Source organism: Chrysochloris asiatica, unplaced genomic scaffold (genome assembly GCF_000296735.1).
Source record: "Chrysochloris asiatica unplaced genomic scaffold, ChrAsi1.0 scaffold00182, whole genome shotgun sequence".
Classification (NCBI taxonomy): Eukaryota; Metazoa; Chordata; class Mammalia; order Afrosoricida; family Chrysochloridae; genus Chrysochloris; species Chrysochloris asiatica.
In genome coordinates, this window is record NW_006408700.1 from 1,688,969 (window position 1) to 1,709,286 (window position 20,318).

Consider the following 20,318-nt stretch of genomic DNA (forward strand, 5'->3'; position numbering starts at 1 on the left):
GTATGATAACAATTACTCACTACTGAATCAAATTAATCCTATCCCCATCTCCTTTCACTAGACCCATCGAGACAAGAGGACAACTATTCAATGGGGATTCTGAATTCCCATGAGCCCTCTGAAACTAAACTTCCACTTGAAAACTTGTAAGCCAGCCAGTTTTTATAGCTCCCTGCCCCACCCAATTTTAAGTATCCAATGTCTCAGTGGCCCACCCTTATCAACCCTGTGTACAGAGGGATAGGTTTGATCTTTGATGTGAAGACTCCCTCCATCTCAGTTGGTATTTTGAGCTATTACATCCATAAGTATAGGTCAAGTTAATCAAGTTTTATCAATTTACACTTGCTTCCTTTATCAAATTTCTTTTTCTTCTTCTAGTCAAGTTCTGATCATCAAGCCATCAAAGCTAGGTCAAATGGGTACTATCTGCAAGTTTGGGCATTCTTGTGCATCTCCCTTCACTTCATATTCAATGGAAGTTTTACTCTCAGATCTAGCCCTCTGTGGCTAGGCTCTTGTCCATGGGCTCAGGAGTCCCCATGTCTCACTATACCTTGGACCATCCAGCACTTTCTCTTCTCTCTCATCTCAAGGTTGGGGGAGTCTATGGGACATGGTAGAATGCAGCCCATATCCTTTCCCCCGCTTCCACTCACAAGTACACCAGTGTGGTCACCAGAAAGCTTACATGCCATGCCTACTTGTGCATTCCCTTTGAGTTTCAGCCTTGGAGCGGGGTTTGTCCTGAAGGGACTTGATTGCTTGCCTTGATGGCTCCCTGGTGAACAGCTTGCTTGTTCTTGTAGTAACCAATCAGACTGCCATTTTTGTTTTTGATTTTGAGTTTTCCTGCTGGTCTTTCTTTCAAAAAGTATCTTCTATTTCTCTAGCTACTCCAGGTTTGTCTGCATTTCCTTGTGAATCTGACTTGACTTTCTGGCAATTCTCTATAATGAATTCTTCTTGTATAAAATTTCTCATGTAAAACCAAAGGAAAATTATTTTTATTTTATTTTTATATCATTGATGTTATTGTTTGTTTATGGCTCTTAATTATAAAATGCAATATATGCATACAGAATTCTGGTTTGGCACAGTAGGATGAGCAGTAGACTAATAATCACACTACCACTTATCTCTCTGTTTGTCATACTCTGGTGGCTTGCATGTTGCTGTGATTCCAGAAGCTATGCCATGAATATTTTAAATACCAGCAGGGTCACCCACAGTGGACTTGTTTCAGAAAAGCTTCCAAATGAAGACAGAGTAGGAAGAAGGAAATAAGAACTACTTCTGAATATTTACTCACTGAAAACCTAATGAATAGCAGTAGAACACTGTCAGCACCAGAATATAGATTATTGAAACATGATGAAGAGTACCAGAATAGTGCCAGAATATGAGCCTCTCAGATTGGTCATAACTCAAAATGCAACTGAGAAGAGCTGCCACCTCAAAGTAAAATTGGCTCTGATGATGTGAATGAAGTAGAGTACAATGCTTCCTTTGCTGATTCGGCACAACTCAAAATGAAGAGAAACAGCTGTAAACATCCATTAAAAATCAGAACTTGGAATGTATGAAGTATGAATCAAGGAAATTTGGAAATTGTCAAAATTGAAAGGAACGCATAAACATCGATATCCTAGGAATTAATGAGCTGAAATGGCCGGGTACTGACCATTTTGAATCTGAAAATCACATGGTTTACTATGCCAGGAATGAGAAATTGAAGAGGAATGGGGTTGCATTCATTATCATAAAGAAAATATCAAGATTTGTCTTGAAGTCCAGTGCTGTCTGTGATAGGATAATATTCATATGTCTACAAGGAAGACCAGTTAATGCCACTGTTATTCAAATTTTTACACCAACCACTGAAGCCAGTGATGATGACATTGAAGAATTTTACTAATTTCTTCAGTCTGAAATTGAAAAAAACTTGCATTCAGGATGTATTGATAATTACTGACAGCTGGAATGCAAAGATTAGAAACAAATAAAAAGGAACAATAGTTAGAATATATGGCCTTAGAGATATAAACGATGCTGGAGATTGCATGATAGAATCTTACAAGATGAATAACTTTTTCATTGAAAATGTCTTTTTAAAGTAACATAAAAAACAGTTATACACATGGGACTTACCATAAGAAAAACACAGAAATCAAATTGACTATATCTGTGGAAAGAGATGGTGGAAAAGCTCCATATATCATCAGCAAACAAGCCCAGGAGAAGACTCTGGAACAGACCATCAATTGTTCATTTGCAAGTTCAGGCTGAAGCTGAAGAAAATTAAAACAAATCCATGAGAGTGAAAATATGTCCTTGAATATACTCACCTGAATTTATATATTATCTGAAGACGAGATGTGATGCATTAGACACTAAAGACTGAAGACCAGAAGAGTTGTGAGATGACATCAAGAACATCATACAAGAGTAAAGCAAAAGGTCATTAGTAAGATAAGAAAGAAAGAAAAGACCAAAATGGATGCCAGAAGAGACTCTGAAACTTGCTCTCCATCATACAAATGCTAAAGAAAATGGAAGAAATTAGGAGGTACAAGAGCTGAGCAGAAAATTTCAAAGCTCAAAAAGACAAAGTCAAATGTTATAACAGAACGTGCAAAGACCTGGAGTTAGAAAACTGTTCAGCATTTCTCAAGCTGAGGGAACAAAGAAAAAAAATGCAAGGTTTGAATTACATTATTAAAGGATTCTCTGGGCAAATAACTGAATGATACAGAAAGCATCAAAAGAAGATGGAAGGAATACACAGAGTCGGTGTACCAAAAGGAAGTGGTTGATAGTCAATCATTTCAAGAGGTAGCATATGATCAAGAGCCAATGATACTGAAGGAAGAAGTCCAAGGTGCATTGAAGACAATGGCAAAGAACAAGGCCCCAGGAATTGTTGGAATACAAATTGAAATCGTTCAACAAAGTGAGGCAGCACTGGAGGCACTCATTCATCTATGCCAAGATATTTGGAAGACAGCTACCTGGCCAACTGGAAGAGATCCATATTTGTGCCTATTCTGAAGAGAGGGGACCCAATGGAATGTGAAAAGAATTAGACCATATCATTGATATCCAATGTGAGTAAATTTTTACTAAAGATAATACAAAAATGGCTACAACCATACATTGACAGAGATCTTCCAGAGGTTCAAGCAACATTCAGAATAGGATGTGGAATGTGGGATATCATTGCTGATGTCAGATGGATCTTAGCTGAAAGTAGAAATGACCAGAAAGATGTTTGCCTGTGTTTATTGGATACACAAATCCTTTTGATTGTGTGGATCATGACAAGCAATGGACAACATTGCAAAGAATGAGTATTCCGGAACACTTAATTATGCCCATGAGGAACCTGTACATAGACCAAGAGGCAGTTTGTGGAACAGAACAAGGGAGCACTGAATGGTTTAAAATTAGGAAAGGTGTGTGCCAGGATTGTATTCTTTCGCCATACTTATTCAATATTTATGCTGAGTACATTATCTGAGAAGCTGGATTATATGAAGGAAAACATGCCATCAGAATTGGAGGAAGACTCAGTAACAACCTGTGATATGCAGATGATACAACCTTGCTTGCTGAAAGCAAAGAGTATTTAAAATACTTACTGATGAAGGTCAAAGACTACAGCCTTTGGTATGGGTTGCATTATAATGTAAAGAAAACAAAATTCCTCACCACTGGATCAATTGACATCATCCATATAAGTGGAAAGGAGCTCTGATAGCGTACTGGTTACTAATCGGGCTGCGAACCTTAAGGTCAGCAGTTCGAAACTACCAGCGTCTCTGCGGGAGAAAAAGGAAGCTTTCTGCTCCCATAAAGATTTACAGCCTCAGAAACCCTGTACAGGGTCGCTTTGGGTCGGAACCGACTCAACGGCACTTAACAACAACAACAACAATGTAAGTGGAGGAAAGTTTGAAGTTGTTACAGACTTCATTTTATTCACATCAAACATCAACACTCATGGATAAAGCAGTCAAGAAATCACACAAAGTATTGGGAAGATCTGTTAAAGAAGACCTCTGTAAAATGTCGAAGAGGCATGTTGACTGTTTGAGGACTAAGGTGACCTGATCCAAGCCGTAACATTTTCAATAATCTCAAATGCATGTGAAAGTTGAATAGTGAATATAGACTAGCATAGAAAAACTGATGCATTTGAGTTATGGTGTTTGAGGAGAATATTGAAAGTACCACAGACTGCTAAAAGAAGAAATAGATCTATGTTGGAATAAGAATAACCAGACTACTTGGAAGCCAGGATGGCCAGACTTCATGTCTCATTCTTCCAACATATTTTCAGAAGAGATCAGTCCCTGGAAAAGAATGTAATTTTTGGTAAAGTGGAATGTTGGAGAAAAAGAGGAAGATGCCCAACCAGATGGATTGGCACAGTGGCAGCAACAGTGGGTTCAGGCATAGCAAGGCTGGTGCAGTTGGCCCAGAACTGGGCAGTGTTTCATTCTATTACGCATAGGGTCGCTATTATTCAGTGTCGACTTGAGGCACCTAACAACAGCAACTACAACAACTAAATACAATGCCAGTGGTTGAAATCCACAATTTCTCCTCAGAAACTCTATAGAGGGTTCCTGTGAGTTGGAACCAATTCAATGGAATTTAACAACAACAATATGCATACAGGTAAATTTATGATAATTTTATTGAATCAAGTTATATTTTTAAAACGTTAAAATATAGCTCATATTTTTTAAATGTTAGAATTTACATATGTAGTTCAAAGTAGGAGTAACGTAGGGATCTTTAGTCAGAGCTGTCTCGATGGCACATAATAATAACAACAACAATATCAGGAGGAACCAGTCCCTGGAAAAGGACTCCATGCTTATTAAAGTGCAGGGTCATTGAAAAAGAGGAAGACTCTCAGCAAGATGGATTAATTTATTGTCGGCAACAATGTACAGAAACATAGCAACAATTGCGGGGATGATGCAGGATGAAGCAGGGCTTTGTTCTTTTGTACAAAGGAAACCAACTTCATGGCACCCAACAACAACTGTTGAGTCACCATGAATTAGAATAGATTCTATGCTACTAAAATTAACATAATATTCTGTAAGTTGATTTTTAATAAAGGAAATAAACATTTTCCCTTAGGTGTGTACCAGAGCAGAAAGTAAAGTGAAGACGGACAAGAAAAGAGGAGAGAGGATATGATCGAGTCCTACTATTAGTGGAACACAATTACTGTTGATTAGGGCTCATCCAAAAGGAAAGAGCTTCATTTTAACTGGTACATACAAACAGAAGAGCTGAGATCTGGTGAATCAATACACTCATTACTAGGGAGTCAAAACAAAGAAGCTGGGGAAGTTCTTAGGCAAGATGTAACAGTCTTTGGGGAAGTGTGCTTTCTGGAGGACACGGAAGTACCCTGGAATGGGGAGGTGTCCTTAGAGGATTGACTTACTCAGTGAAAAGAAGGAAGTGACTGAATAAGGGTCTTATTGTTGTTGTTAAGTGCCGTCGAATCATTTCCGACCCATAGTGACCCTGAACAGGGTTTCTGAGGCTGTAAATCTTTACAGGAGCAGAAAGCCTCATCTTTCTCCCGTGGAGCAGCTGGTAGTTTCAAACAAGGCAGTTCGCAGCCCGATTCATAACTACTAAGCTACCAGAGCTCCTTAAGGGTCTTATTAAGACAAGATAATATCAAAGAATCAGAGACTTCCGCTTTGAGGGCAGGAGAAGCTGAGACATGCAGGGGAGCTCCTCAGTGGTAGCATGAATAAAACAGAGAAAGAGCTTTGCCAGAACAGTTCCACAGCTTTGGATCTAGTATAAATTGTGGGGCATCCATTTTCAGTGCCTACCGGTGGAGCAATTTGACTGTGGTGGGAATACACCGTGATTTCTGCATCAATCTGGACGCTACCTGTGGGCCCCTTCAGCCTGGGTTGAGATCAGAGGGAGGGGCCACAGCCAAGGGGATACAGCACTGAAACTGTGGAAAGTCATCTGTAAAAAGAGGTGTGATGGCTTTTTACACTCTTCTTTCCTCCTATTCCTTGTTGCACCCTCTCTGCCCAGACTGGTGGACACCTTCAGGCATGTGGGAGCACACACCCAAAAGGGTTCAGTGCTGTGCCCACAGGATACAAGTTTCTCATGGCACAAAGAGGAAATCCCTGAAAGCAGTCCCACAAGCTAATCCTTTGGCTACTTCTTATGATGTTGGACTCTGGGACACAGTCCTAAAACTGATCTGGGCAGGAGCCTTTATACTGGCCCAACATAACAAGAGACAGCAGGCCTGTCCATACAGCCAAACCTTATTTGCACCTTGTAAAACCCCAACATAAAAGGCAAGAGCCAACACCAACTACTATATACAAGGATGCAGGTATTCTGAGAATTATACTGTGCATACGCAGATACCCAACTGACCTTCAGAGATAAAAATGTTGTTGTTGTTAACTGCCATCGAGTCAGTTCCGATGTGAACCCTTAAGGTTCACAGCCCGATTCATAACCGCTATGCTACCAGAGCTCTAAAAATAGTGGACAATATTTCTTCAATTCATTTTTCAATATCTATCTGCACACCTCCACTGTGGTGACTAGAGGAGGGGTCTGAGCAAATGGACACCCCCATCTGCCACTGGTTTCTGCTGTGCATGCACACTGACCTGCACAGAAAAGGTTACTGGACAGTGACCTGCTACGGTTTTATTTTTGTATTTTTGTGGGGTTTCTGTCTCTGCTTTTACATTACTTCTGTTTTTGTTTGTTTGTTTGTTTGTTGTTGTTGTTGTTTTGTCCTTTTGGTCTCACTTTTTTTCCTGGTGGTGGAAGCTTTCTCTTCCTACTTTACCTAAGAAGAGGCAGCAATTGTGGCCATATAACCAAGCTACAAACATACCCAACAATATTCCACCATCTGAACAGAAGCCAGTACCAGCTGCTAGGCAACAGATAGCCAACACTTGCTAAGATAGCCTACAGCTGAGTAATAAGAGAAGTGAAAAGGGAAGCTTATCTCCAGATCACACCCACCAGGAGACATGCAGTAAGTTAACAACACAGAAACATACATTCATTTAATTATTGAAAACACATATAACTATTGAAAATATCCAAGAAAAAAAGCAACAAAAGATTTCAGCACATGTCCAATACCAGAAAAGAGTAACTGAGACAAGTGAGTTGAAGGGAGATATAGACTTCCAATTAGAAGAAGAGCAGGCTTTGGATCTGCCTGAGAAGGAATTCAGAAGAATGATATGGAGACAAATCCATAATGCTCCACAGAAGGGTAGAAGAAACTAAGGAAGAAGTCAGGAATATCAAACAAGATAGAAAGAGCATTGGAAATAATTCAAAACCTGCAGAAAGAGGTCCAGATGATTAATAATAAAATATCAGAAATGGACAATACACCGAAAGGGCAAAGAAGTAGAATTGAAGAGATGGAAGCCAGAACCAGCGAGCCAGAAGACAAATCTCTCAATACTTCTGAGATAGAAGAGCAAGCAGGAAAAAGGATAAGAAATCTGAAGAGACTCTAAGATTCATGTTGGAAAACAAGAAGAGGAATAACTTAAGAATTATTGGCATTCTGAAATAGAAAGACTCACACAAGTCCACAGAGTAGATAGATGAGAGCCTTCTGGAAGAAAATTTCCCTAAAATCTTTAAAGAAGAGAACATAAGCATTAAAGAAGCTGAATGAATCCCAGGAAGGACAGACACCAAAAGAAAATCACCAAGACATATCATAATCAAGCTCTCCAAAACTCAAACACAAGGAGAGAATCTTAAAAGCAGCCAGGGGAAAAAGAAGTGTTACCTACAAAGGTAAGCAAATCAGATTAAGCTATGACCTCTCAGCAGAACAAGGCAGTGAAGAAGGTATTGGGGAGACATATATAATACCATAAAAGGAAAAAAACAAAACAAAACAAAACAAAAAACCTGCCAACCAAGATCTGTTAATCCATCAAAACTGTCAATCAAATGTGATGGTGCAATCAATACATTCCAGGATAAACAGAAGCTAAGAGACATTGTCAAAGCCAATTCAGTGCTTCAAAACATCCTAAAGGGAGTTCTTTGGAATGAAAACCAACAAGAACAGGCAACAGCCAGAGATTGACAGATGTGGCAACACCACCTGTAACACAGTAGACAGATAGCAGAGTTCAGAACAGAACAAAATTAAAACAATGAATTCAGAGGACCTATGAGGCTTTCTACTCCCATAAAGATTTACACCCTCGGAAACCCTGTACAGGGTCGCTATGGGTCAGAATCGACTCGACGGCACTTAACAACAACAACAACATGAGGCCAATTAAAGATCAAACTAATAACAATGTCACAGAAGTGGAAAATATAGGAACAGAGATCCAGGTGGTGTGGAGGTCAGGTAGATTGCAGGATACAATAAATTGTCTTAAATGGAGGGAAAGATAATAGATTATAGGGTAGCCCCAAAGAAAGTTAATACTTCACAATTTAACATGAAAATTAAGATACAAGTAGAACAAGGAAACATTAAATCTAAGAAGAAACTGACAAGAAACAGCACAAAAAACATGAACTCAACACAAGAAGGCATGAAGAACAAAGGAGTGAACAGCACCACAAAAAATTAACATAATGACAGCAATTAATTCATACCTATCAATAATTACATAGAATGCCGATGGATTAATTGCACCAATGAAGAGACAGAGAATGGCAGAATGAATAAGAAAACAAGACTCTTCAATATGCTGCCTACAAGAGACACACCTTACACACAGACAAAAACATACTAAAAGTTAGAGCACAGAAAGAAATATATCAAGCTAATTGCAATAAAAAGCAAGCAGGAATGGCAATACTAATCTTGGGTAGAATAAGCTTTAAGAGAAAAACCAACATAGGAGATAAAGAAGGACACTATTTCATGATTAAAGGGTTGGTTGAGCAAAATGACATAATCATAATAAATATTTACACTCCCAATGAAAGAGCACTAAGATATATAAAGCAAACACTACTAGAATTGAAGAAAGAAATAGACAAATCTACAATTATAGTGGGAGATTTTAATATGCCACTTTAGAAAAGGAATAGAACAACCAGAAATAAACTTGACAAAGATACAGAGGAACTAAACAACACAATCAACCCACTTGATCTCATAGATGTGTACAGAGCATTCAACCCAACAACAGCACAATACACATTCTTTTCCAGTACACATGGAACATTCTCCAGAATTGACCATGTGTTAGGTAGAAAAGCAAGCCTCCATAAATTTACAAACATCAAAATACTACAAAGCATCTTTACAGATCACAATGTTATAAAACTAGAAATCAATAATAAGAAGACCAAGGAAATAAAGTTGAATATATGGAAACTAAATAACACCCTGCTGAAAAGTGGCAGGGTAGTAAAAGAAATTAAATGTGAACTCACGAAGTTCCAGGAAACAAATGAGAATGAAAACACGACATACCAAAATCTTTGGGATACGGCAAAAGCAGTGCTGAGAGGACAATTTATTGCAATAAATGCACACATCCAAAAAAAAAAAAGAACCAAAATTAACACATTAACACAGCATCTTCAAAAATTAGAAACAGTCCAACAGAGGGAACATACAGTCACCAAAAGTAAAGAAATAATAAAGATTAGAACAGAAATAAATGAGATAGAATACTGAAAAACTATAGAAAGAATCAACAGGACAAGATGCTGGTTCTTTGAAAAGATTAATAAAATTGACAAACCATTCACAAACCTAACAAAAGAAAAGAGGAAGAAGACACAAATATCACACATTACAAACCACATGGGAGATGTCACAACGGAACCAAAGGAAATCAAAAGAATAATAACAGAATTCTATGAGGAGTTGTGCTCCAACAAATTTGAAAACTTAGAAGAGATGGATACATTTTAAGAAAAATACAGCCTACCTAAACTTACACAGAGTGAAGTACAAGACTTGAACAAACCCATAACAAAAGAATAAATTGTTCAGGTCATCAAAAACTCCCAACCAAAAGAAATCTAGGTCCAGATGGCTTCACTGGTGAGTTCTATGAAACATTCAGGAAACAACTGTCACCAATTCTACTCAAATTATTCCAGAATATAGAAGAGGAGGGAAAACTTCCTGATATATTTTATGAAGCAAGCATAACCCTCATACCAAAACCAGGGAAGGACATTACTAAGAAATAAAATTATAGACCAATATGCCTCATGAACATAGATGCAAAAATTCTAAACAAAATCCTAGCCAACAGAATCCAGCAGCACATTAAAAAAAAATAATAATACATCATAACCATGTGGGATTCATATTAGGGATGCAAGAATAGTTCAACATTAGAAAAACAATCAATGTAATTCACCATATAAATAAGAAAAAGGAAAAGAACTTCATGATCATATCAATTGAGGCAGAAAAGGCATTTGACAAAATCCAACATCTATTCCTGATAAAAACACTCAACTAAGTAGGAATTGAAGGGAAATTAAACATAATTAAGAGCATATATACAAAACCAACAGTCCACACTACCCTCAGTGGAGAGAAACTGAAAGCCTTCCCTTTGTGAACAAGAGCCAGAGAAGGATGCCCTTTATCACCACACCTATTCAGTATTGTGCTGGAAGTCTTATCCAGAGCTATACAGCAAGAAAGGGAGATTAAAGGTATCCAAATTGGCAAAAAGGAAGTAAAACTCTCTCTATTTGCAGACGATATGATCCTATACACAGAAAACCCCAAAGACTTAGTAAAAAAGCTACTAGACCTCATTGGAAGATTCAACAAAGTGGCAGGGATTAAGATCAACATACAAAAATCAGTTGGATTCCTCTATACCAATAATGATAGCTCTGAAAAGAACATTAGAAAAGTAATACCATTTCCAATAGCTGCCCAAAGGATGAAATATTTAGGAATAAACATAACCAGAGAAACAAAGAACCTATAAAAGAAAGCTACAAAACACTACTATAAGAAACCGAAAGAGACTTACAAAAATGGAAGAATTTACCATGCTCCAATAGGAAGACTTAACTTTGAGAAAATGTCAATACTGTCCAAAGCAATCTGCGCATACAATGCAATCCCAATCCAGATTCCAACGACATTCTTCAAAGAGATGGAAAAAACAATTACAAACTTTACATGGAAAGGAAAGAGACCCAGGATAGGCAAAGCACTGCTTAAGAAAAAGAACACAGTTGGAAGCCTCCTATTCCCTGATTTCAATTTTACTACTGGCTACAGTGAACAAACCAGCCTGATACTGGTACAATGAAAGATACATATATCAATGGAATAGAATCGAGAATCCAGAAATTAACCCATCCACAGACCGCCAACTGGTTTTCGACAAAGGGCCTAAGTATATTGCATGGGGAGGAGATAGTCTCTTCAACAGATGGTGCTGGCATAACTGGAAAGTGATATGCAAAAGATTGAAACAAGATCTTTATCTCACACCATGTACAAAACCCAACTCAGCATGGATTAAATACCTACATCTGAATCTAATGCACTGCACTGTTGTTGTTAAGTGCCGTCGAGTCGGTTCCAACCCATAGCGACCCTGTACAGGGTTTCCGAGGGTGCAAATCCTTACGGGAGTAGAAAGCCTCATCTTTCTCCTGCAGAGCTGCTGGTAGTTTCGAACCGCTGGCCTTAAGGTTCACAGCCCGATTCGTAACCACTATGCTACCAGGGCCCCTTAATGCACTGCATTAGAGCCCTCAAATTTGTCCTGATTATTTCATTGATGGCCTTTATAATTCTGGGATTCACATTTAGTTATTAAATCCACACTGAGTTAGTTTTTGTACATGGCGTGACTTAAAGATCTTGCAGGATGTGCCCGTTGGTTGTTTAAATGGTTTTATATTCCTGAATGCTTCAGTGTACATCCAAAAAAAAAGAAGAAAACAGAGGGAATGGCAGCAAATGCTGCTGAATGATGATGCATGGAGGGGATTGTAATCATTGCAACGAAATGAAATACTATAGGATTAATGTAAAGCTGATGCTCTCCCATGAAAACTACCACCCAATTCACAATAAAACTGAAAAATAAATAACTATATAAATAAAAATTTTAAAAATCAAAGGATCAGAGTTAAACTATTTGTTAAAGATGCTGCATGTCACTATATCATCAAGAAGGTCTTGAATTGAAAAATTGAAAACTGGAATTATATATTTAGCACCTATTATTCTTTGGAGCCCTGGTCATGTAGTGATTTAAGCATTGAGCTGCTAACACTAAGGTAGGCAGGTGGTTCAAACCCACCAGTCACAGGAGTCAAAGCTTTCTGCTCCCATAAAGCTGTATGGCCTTGAAAACCCACAGGAGTGTTTCTGCTCTGTTCTTTTAGGTCTCTGTGAGTATGCCTCTACTCAAGGACAGTGGGTTTGGTTTTGGCAAAAGGACTAGTGTTGTGCATTAGTCATGGGTTTAAGAATTTAAGTTGAGAAAAAGGGTGAAAGGATAGTACGGAACATGGAGAACATGCAGAATACCTTTAAATATAAGAAAAAATGCCAACTGTGTTTATAATTAGAGAACTGCCAAGTTAAAATACACTGACAAACCATTTCCTACCTATCAGATTGGCTAAAATCTAGACAATTGCAATGTCCTCTGTGGTTGAGACTGTCAAGAAATGGGTACTTTCATAAATTGTTTGTTGGGAGAGCAAAATTGTACAGTCTTTGTGGAGAATTATTTGTCAAAATTATATATATTACAAACTGTTTATATATGATGATTCTTGGTGTAGTACTGTAGGAAAAGCACTGGACTTCTAACTACAAGATCAGAAGTTCAAACCTACCAGCCACTCATCAAAAACCCTATAGAGGTCACTCTGAGTCGGAATTGACTCGAGAGCACTTAATGACATTTATAGATGAAATGCCATTTAACCTGTCACAGCTTCAACTTCCTCATCTCTAAAATGAAGATACAACCACCTACTTTGGTGGTGGTGGTGGTTATGTGCCGTGGAGTCGGTTCCAACTCATAGTGACTCTGTACAGGGTTTCTGAGGCTATAAATCTTTACAGGAGCAGAAAGCCTCACCTTTCTCCCATGGAACAGCTGGTAGTTTTGAACTGCTGACCTTGAGGTTAACAGCCTGACTTGTAACCACTGCACTACCAGAGCTCCTTACCACCTACTTTGTTGTTGTTGCTAAGTGCCATCAAGTCAATTCCGATCCATAGCAACCCTGTATAGGGTTTCCAAGGAGCAGCTGGTGAGCTTGAACCAATGACCTTGCAGTTCAAATGACTTTGCAGGACCCCACACCATCTACTTTACTATGAAAAGGGTTCGATTGTGTGAAACATAACAAGCTATGGACAAATTGTGGAGAATGAGTATTCCAGAACACAACACTTAACTGTGCTCACGAGAAACATGTTCATAGCTCAAGAGGCGGTTGTTTGAACAGAGCAAGAGAATGCTGAATGGTTTAAAATTAGGAAAAGTGTCTGCTAGGGTTGTGTTCTTTCACCATTCTTCTTTAGTCTGTATATTGAGCAAATAATTTGAGAGCGGGATTATGTGAGAAATGTGACACCAGGATTGTAGGAAGACTCATTAACAACCCGTGATATGCAAATAATATAACCTTGCTTGCTGAAAGCAAAAAGGACTTAAAATAGTTACTGATGAAGATCAAAGACCACAGCCTTCGGTATCGGTTGTACCTCGATGTAAAGAAAACAAAAATCCTTACCACTGGACCAGTAAGTAACATAATAAATCCCCAGCAAGACGGATTGGCACAGTGGTAGCATCAAAGGGCTCAAACATAGCACAATTGTGAGATTGGCATAGGACTGAGAAGAGTTTTGTTCTGTTGAGCATAAGGTTGCTATGAATCAGTACTGACTTGATGGCCCCTAACAAGAGCAACAGCAACAACCACCTATTTTGTAGGATTGTTGTGAGGATTAAAGGTACTATGCAGTCGTTTAGTAGTAGGAGCCATTGGTGAGTCAGTGGTAAAATCTTTGTGTCCTTGTGGGAGACCCAGGTTCAAGTTCTAGCTAGTGCACTTTATAGACAGTCATCTCTTATGTGTTAGTAGAGGTTTGCATGTTGCTATGATGCTGAACAGGAGTCCAGGTGTGGCACTATGGGTTAATGCACTGGGCTGCAAGGTCAGTTTAAACTACAAGGTCGGCAGTTCAAGCCACCAGCTGCTCCTCAGAAACCCTGTATAGTGTCGCTGTGTGTCAGAACTGACTCGACAGCACTTAAAATAACAATAATAGTGATCCTGAACAGGTTCCAGCAAAGCTTTCAGACTAAAATGGGCTACAAAGAAAGGGCTGTGAATTGACTTCTGAAAATCTGACAGTGAAAACTCTGGATCTCAGCGTCTGAGCCTCAGCTGATCATGGGGCTGGCACAGGACTGCGAAGCATTTAGCTCCTTTGTTCATACCATCATGATGAGTCCTGGGCTAACCAATGACAAGAGTAACATTTAGTAGGAGGCTTTGGAATCCAGTTATAACAGCCTTAACCACTCTGCTGTCCTCTTTTCATCCTATGTAATATGGAGTAGTTCCTCTTTGAAGTTTTGATAGATATCTCATTCAAAACCATTTGAAGGTGACAACTTACTTAGGAAATCATTGTTTACACTTTCAGTTATTTCTATGGTTATTTATCCATTTTCATTTTCTACTACTGTAAGCCATTATTTGGCAATTTTTTTTCCCAGAAAATTATTCAGCTGTCTAGATTTTAGGTTTATTTTTAATCTATATTATATATATCTTCATATATTTGCTATATTTTATTTTAATTCTCAATAGACTTTGATTTGCTTTTATTTCTTTATTGGTAATGTTTTCTTTTATTCTCTCTCTTGCTCTTCTTCTTTTTTTTTTACTTGATTAAGCTTTCAAAATTTCTTTTTATTGGTCTTTTCCAAAAATCCAGTAAGACATATTGATCAGGCTTATTATTTGTCTTGTTTTTTATTGATTTTACTTTAATATATATTGCTTCATATATAATGTTATTTTTGTCCAATTTCATATCATTTATTTTTATTTTATTTTCAATTCGGTTTATTTAGAAAATATTTTTAAAATATTTTATTTAGAAAATATTTTAAAAATAATTTCTATATCCAGATATTTTTTTCTGTCTTCCTTTATTAATTTCAAATTTAATTACATGCTGGATAAACGATTTCTGGAGTCCTGGTGTAGTGCCACAGAACAAGTACTGAAGGTCAGTTTGAACCAAAAAGTCAGCAGTTCAAGCTCACCAGCTGCTCCTCAGAAACAAAATACAGGTTCTCTCTGAGTCGGAACTGACTCGACAGCCCTTAACAACAACTTGAGTTGGAACCAACTCGATGGCATTTAGCAACAACAATTCACATACCAGTAAATTTATGAATATTTTATTAAATCAGGTTATGTTTTTAAAACGTTAAAATATAGCTTATATTTTTTCAATGTTAGAATTTACATATTTCATCAGAAATAGGAGTAATGTAAGGATCCTGGTGGTACATTGTTTAAGCATTGGCTACTAATCAAAAGGTTGGTCTTTGGAACCCATCAGCCACTCAGTGGGAGGAAGATAAGGCAGATGGCTTCCATAAGGTTTTACAGCCCCCAAAACCCTATGGAACAGTTCTACTCTGTCCTATAGTATCCTTGCAGTTGGAATCCATTGTTGTTGTTATGTGCCGTGGAGTCAGTTCCAACTCATAGCGACCCTGTACAGGGTTTCTGAGGCTGTAAATCTTTACAGGAGTAGAAAGCCTCATCTTTCTCCTGTGGAACAGCTGGTAGTTTCAAACTGCTGACCTTGCGGTTCGCAGCCCGATTTGTAACCACTATGTTACCAGCCTGACACCCACACCGCACCTCCCAACGCTGCCCAGCGCTGTGTCCTTTTAATACAGTAACAAGAGCCAAAAGAGGGGTGGGGAACCCCACCCCTCTTTTAGAATCCATTAGATGGCAGTATTTTAGTGATGCAGTGATTAAAGCATTCACCTGCTAACTGAAAGGTCATTGGATTGAAAGACAAAGATGTGGCTGTCAACTTCCTTAAAGTTTACAATCTTGGAAGCGCTTGGGACAGTTCTACTCTGTCCTGTAGGATTACTATGAGTTTGAAGTCAACTCAACAGCACAACAAAAAGTAATACTCATAGGGTAATTGGTAATAAAAAAAAAAGTACCCCATCAAGAAAAGCAAGAATTCCCACATGACCTGTCTTCAATGACTGGATGATTAGAGCTCAACTAGAAGAAGAAAGAAGAGGAAAAAAAGAGGAATCTGATACAATTTGGTGAACTTGACCTACACCTATGGATGCAGTAGCTCAAAAGAGGGAACAAATCTTTACAGCAAGGATCATTCCCACCCCCTCCATACACAGAGTAGACAGGGATGGGCAACTTGGACATTGGCTACCCAAAATGGGGAGGGAGAGGGCTACAAAGGCGAGAAAGCTTATAAGCTTTCCAGAGGGAACCTAGATCCAGAGGGCACAGCAGAGATAGAATCTCCACTGAGTAGTATCCAATCTGTTTGGGCGGGGCTGATGAAAGGAGATGTGGATAGGTCTCTTGTGATAATAGTGAATAATTATTATCAGGACTGATTGTGAGGGTTGGGAAAGTAGACATAAAGGTAGATGTTTTGTAGCAAAAGGAAGGGAGTGATTGATTTTGCAGCCTAGGAGCAGAGGTCCCTGGGACTATCAAGGGAGAAGCACGGACAGCAGGACCTAACCAGAGAAGCAGTGATGCCAGAGATAGAGGCAGAAACAATGAGGTGGAGAGATGGAGCAGCTGGGGACTTTAGACCCAGGGAGGGAGAGGGGCTGTGTGCTGATGACTGGGGGGCAGGTTTGTAGGGTATACCCTTTGGTTGGTTGATGATGCATGGAGGGGATTGTAACCATGACAATGAAACGATATATGATAGGGTGAATGTAAAGCTAATGTTCTCCCATGTAAACTATCACATAAGTCACAACAAAAAAAAAGAAAAGAAAAACAAGAATTAATAAAATTATAATTGGATAACTTGCATTTTGGCTGTATTAAGTTGTTTAGTCATGCTTGGATTTATTCATTGTTAAATAATGTTTTGATCCTGCTGTTTACAAATACTTTAATTCAATATATTATGTAGACTATGGTAACCAAGAATATGTTCAAAAGATCTGGCAAATAAGAACACCAATCCACTGTAAAATCTGATGCAAAAGACTTTGTCACTTTAGACACGGAGGTACATTATAGATCAAATAGCATCAATCATTCCATAGTTTATTAGTATCATTGACAAATTTTGCTTAGAAATCATTTCTTCCTCCATGGTGAAATGTTTTACTCCTTGATGCCGAGTTGTTCTCCCCTCTTAGAACCCATGCCTGCTCATGCTCTCTCCCTCACACGTACACATATACACTCATCTTTCAGATATGGATATGTTATAATTATCTACTCAGCCAGAGTATTACTGAAAAACAGTCAGTCTCTCATTCTTGGATGTACCAGTCTGCAGATATAATATGAACAATGTTGTTAAATGATGAATAGTAATGTCAGCAATGCCAAATGATATATGAGGGAAAGCAATATAATTGATGGTATACTCCTTAATTCCAAAGACTTTTACTATATTAAATGTGTTTAATTTTCTTCTCATTCTTAGGGTTGCTGGAGAAAAATAACTATTGATGACTTTCTTCCATTTGATGAAGATAACAACCTATTGCTTCCAACTACAACCTGTGAGATTGAACTCTGGCCAATGCTTTTGTCTAAAGCTATCATTAAATTGGCAAATGTCGAGTATGTAGAATGAGGCATTATCATCCATTCCTATAAAAATAAAAAGACAGAAATTGTTCATCCATATTGTATAGCTTTATTAAAAATCAATAAGTAATGCTCTTTTTTCAAACAGTGCAAACTTTCTCTCTCTCTCTCTTTTTTTTTTTTAAATCTGTTTTTGAGGGGGTAGGAATAAGGAGTTAGGATTAGGACTATGGTTAGGTCTAAACTAAGCCTAGGGTTTCATGTAATGCTAGGGTTCTGGTTAGGACTAGGGTGAGTGTAAAGAGTAGGACTTGTTCTAGGATTAAGACTTAGTCTATTTTTAGGGTTATAAAGGAGCTCTGGTAGCATAGTGGTTACGAATTAGGCTGCGAACTTTAAGGTCAGTGGTTCGAAACTACCAGCTGTTCCGCGGGAGAAAGATGAGGCTTTCTGCTCTCTTAAAGATTTACAGCCTCGGAAACCCTATACAGGGTCGCTATGAATCGGAACCGACTCGACGGCACATAACAACAACAACAATAGTCTACTTTTAGGGTAATAGGTTTATTTTTATTTTGTTTTATCTATCTATCTATCTATCTATCTATCTATCTATCTATCTATCTATCTACTTTTCTGTCATCTATCTACTTACCCTTCTACCTACCAATCTACTTGATTTCATCTTCATTTGAAAGTCTTGTTAACTGCACTATTTCATCTTTTTACTGTGAGGGGATTTTTTGTTGTTCTTGCATACTGATAACTCTTGTTCCCCATTTTCAGTCTTATATTTGTTTTTCTTTGGAGACTTCTGTATTTGGGTTGAGTTCTGGGTGATATGTCATATATGTTAATCTCAGATTGTTTGTTGTTGTTGGTTCTCTGTCAAGAGAACTCCCTTTAGTATTTTTTGTACAGTTGGTCTGGCTTTTTACAAATTCTATTAATTTCTGTTTATCTGGAAATGTCCTAATTCCATTGCTATATTTGAGGGACCATTTCACTAGATATATAATTGCTGTTTAGCATTAATTTTCTTTCAGAATTTTTTTTCATGTCATCCTATTGTTTTAGTGTCTGCATGATTTCTTCTGAGAAATCAGAGCTTAGTCTTATTAATTCTCCTTTAGAGTTTCTAAGGAACCAACTTTACAGTTCAAATGAACTTGCAGTCTAGTGCTTATCCTGCAGTGCCACATCAGGACTCCACAGGAAGGTTTGTTATTGGTGTTAAGTGCCATCAAGTCAGTTCCAACTCATAGCAACACTGTATAGGATTTCCAAGGAGCAACTGGTGAGTTTGAACCACCGACCTTGTGGTTCAAACAAACACGGAGGTCCAGTGCTTCATCCTACAGTACCACACCAGCACTGAAACATACCTAAATGCCATTCTTTTGAATTCCTTATCAGGTAGTCCCACTCTGCTCCCTCTCCTACTCAGTCCAACTCTCTATCCTCTTTTCCTCTGAAGCTCAGGCTTCCAGAATCACCATCTGTATTTGTTTCACTTGATCTTCTGTATCTTTTTTGTAGAGGGTCCACTCACCATGTTTGCCTACTTCACCATCCTACTCCAATTTTATTTTACTTTAATATTAAAGCATGTTAATAGTGAAACAAAACAAAGCACCAGTGTAAGCTTTCTAACATAGAAATAAATGTGTCAAAACCACTATTTAGCCTTATAAGGAGATATCAGTTTCTTCTGATGAAAAACAAAGATTTTGAAGTATTGATTTAGCCAGAAATAAGACACAAATAAATAATCAAATGCATCCTATATCCAATGTGTTCTTATTACAAATGGAAAGTTAATCATAGAAGGCGAAAAACAGTGTTTCAGTTTAATTGCAGAAATAAATTGTTTTGTTGCGAGAATATTGGTTCATGTAAATACTGAATGATATATACTAGAATACAGGTGAAGTTTTAGATTCTCCATCTGCAGCAATAATTTACTAATCTGAAAAAAAATGTAATTCCTCTCAAGTGCATTAATACACTCCTCCTGCTTTCATTAACATTGGTCATTTTGAATGCATTCTGATGAAAACTGCTCATTTTACTTTCAGTATTATTGTAAAATCTGCTTGCATCTTATAATCCTGCGTGACTTGGATACTAGCATGTATGACATATATTTGCTATGTTCTCTTCTCTTAGCTTGAACTCAAGAGACCTACTTTCATTCTATTCAAGTCTTAGTAATGCAGAAAAATTAGATACTTAAGTTGGAAGTTCACAACAACTCTATACCATTGCTCAGTGAGAGAATTCCCACACATACTGCAGGGGCTTAATTTTGGCACCCATCTCCACCTGCAGTGTGTAATAACATCTCACATTCAACAGAACACACCCACATGCTTTAACAGACCATTTCAGTCATCTTCTCAAAGCTTAGCCCCCTTTTCTTCCATAACTACAGTTATACCAGTCGGAAATCA

At 38.0% G+C, this 20,318-nt stretch overlaps 1 protein-coding gene across 1 annotated transcript in view; it reads left to right on the forward strand.

The window, feature by feature from the left end:
• Nucleotides 1-20,318, forward strand: part of ADGB (androglobin) — a 330,382-nt gene that overhangs the window by 96,787 nt on the left and 213,277 nt on the right. The window contains 1 exon segment of the mRNA XM_006872054.1: nucleotides 17,759-17,898. Coding sequence (XP_006872116.1) covers nucleotides 17,759-17,898 — 140 coding nt within the window.